The sequence below is a fragment of the Anomaloglossus baeobatrachus genome, assembly GCF_048569485.1.
Source record: "Anomaloglossus baeobatrachus isolate aAnoBae1 chromosome 7 unlocalized genomic scaffold, aAnoBae1.hap1 SUPER_7_unloc_3, whole genome shotgun sequence".
Lineage (NCBI taxonomy): Eukaryota > Metazoa > Chordata > Amphibia > Anura > Aromobatidae > Anomaloglossus > Anomaloglossus baeobatrachus.
The window spans coordinates 208,585-210,075 of NW_027441817.1; the positions used below are offsets into that span (position 1 = coordinate 208,585).

General features: G+C 46.9%; 1 protein-coding gene across 1 annotated transcript; it reads left to right on the top strand.

The window, feature by feature from the left end:
- Positions 1–210: 210 nt before the first annotated feature.
- On the top strand, positions 211–1,119 carry LOC142259411 (taste receptor type 2 member 40-like). Its single transcript, XM_075331825.1, has one exon. It carries the CDS (start codon positions 211–213, stop codon positions 1,117–1,119), a length of 909 nt encoding a protein of 302 aa, XP_075187940.1.
- Positions 1,120–1,491: the final 372 nt, after the last annotated feature.

A 1,491-nucleotide genomic window follows, 5' to 3' on the forward strand; every position in this document is an offset into this window, starting at 1 on the left:
ACACTAAACCTGGAAGACATAGACCTCAAGGGCAGATTCCTGCCTGGACTCCCGTCCTCCTCAGAGGTTTGAACAGGTGAAGGTGGAACGTCCATGGTTCCAGGGACATTTGCATTCTGGGCACATTTGCATCCCTCGTCACCTTATAGTAGATGGAGCGTGGAGGTTTATTCCACTAGAGCTCATCCGGTTGTAAGTGTCTCGTCTACCATGAAGTGGTCCCTGTGGATGTCCGTCTACCCTCTCATCTCATGCCCTTTTGGGATGGTCTTGAACGCCTTGATTATTGCAGTATATTACAGAGACTACACGCAGGGCAATCCCCTGACAGTGTGTGACCAGATCCTGTCCTCCATGACCCTCAGCAGCCTCGCCCTGCAGTGGACACTCTGTATCACCAGCATTATCTACTATGTAGAAGTCGCCGTCCTCATTCCTGGAGGATCTCACATGAACACCGCCTATGACAGATTTAACTTTTTCATGATTTTTTTCCTCAGTGAGGTCAGCTTTTGGCAAACAGCTCTACTCTCAACCTATTACAGCCTTAAGCTCCTCAGCTTCTCCCATCGATTCTTCAGTTGGCTGAAAATGACCATGTTGACCTGCACCATGAGGCTTGTGATGGTGGCCGCAGCGGTGTCATTTCTCATCAACATTCCCTTTGTGTGGACACTACGTCTAGACAATTCTTACAATCTGACTGCGGACATGACGGGGACAACTTACACCTTCAGTCTTCAGTCTGTGCATGTGTTCCTGAACATGACGTTGGGCAGCTGTCTACCCTGTCTTGTCACCTTCATCTGTATCAGTCTCAGTGTCCGTGCGATTCTGCACCACGTCTGTCGTATTGGGCAGAATGGGCTCCAGGTCGGCTCCGCTCGGCTTGGTGGCCTCGTTTGGGCGGCCTGTACCATGAGCCTTTGTGTTTTCTGTGATTTGTCCTTCAGTGTGATCGTCATTGGGACACTTCTGTCATCGTTCACCATGGACAATGTTTTACATGACATCAGTTGGGCAATTTTGACATCCTATGGCACTGTGCGATCCATCATCTTAATAACTGGAAATCCAAAATTAAGATATGGAGTGTTCAGAAGAAATGTCCACCCATGAATTTATAAAAATAGTGAGTAAGTCAAAGGTCACGTCTTCACCATTTCCCCCGTATTTTCCTACTAGTCTTTCCCATTTAATCTGGCCTCCATTGTTCTTCATTCCCCAGGATCAGAACGCAGTCATATAGAACTGAAGATTCAGAACACTTATTAATGTGCAAAAAGTTATAACTCCTGGACTAAAAAACCATTCCTAGATCACATCTGTTCTGCCAATTACAGACCGGTCTCTAATCTCCGCTTCATCTCTAGACTTCTGGAACGCTCGGTCCAGTCCAATCTAATCCGCCATCTCTCAGATACGACTCTTCACCCTTTACAATCCGGTTTCCGCTCTCTACACTTTACAAAATCAGGCATTACTAATGTC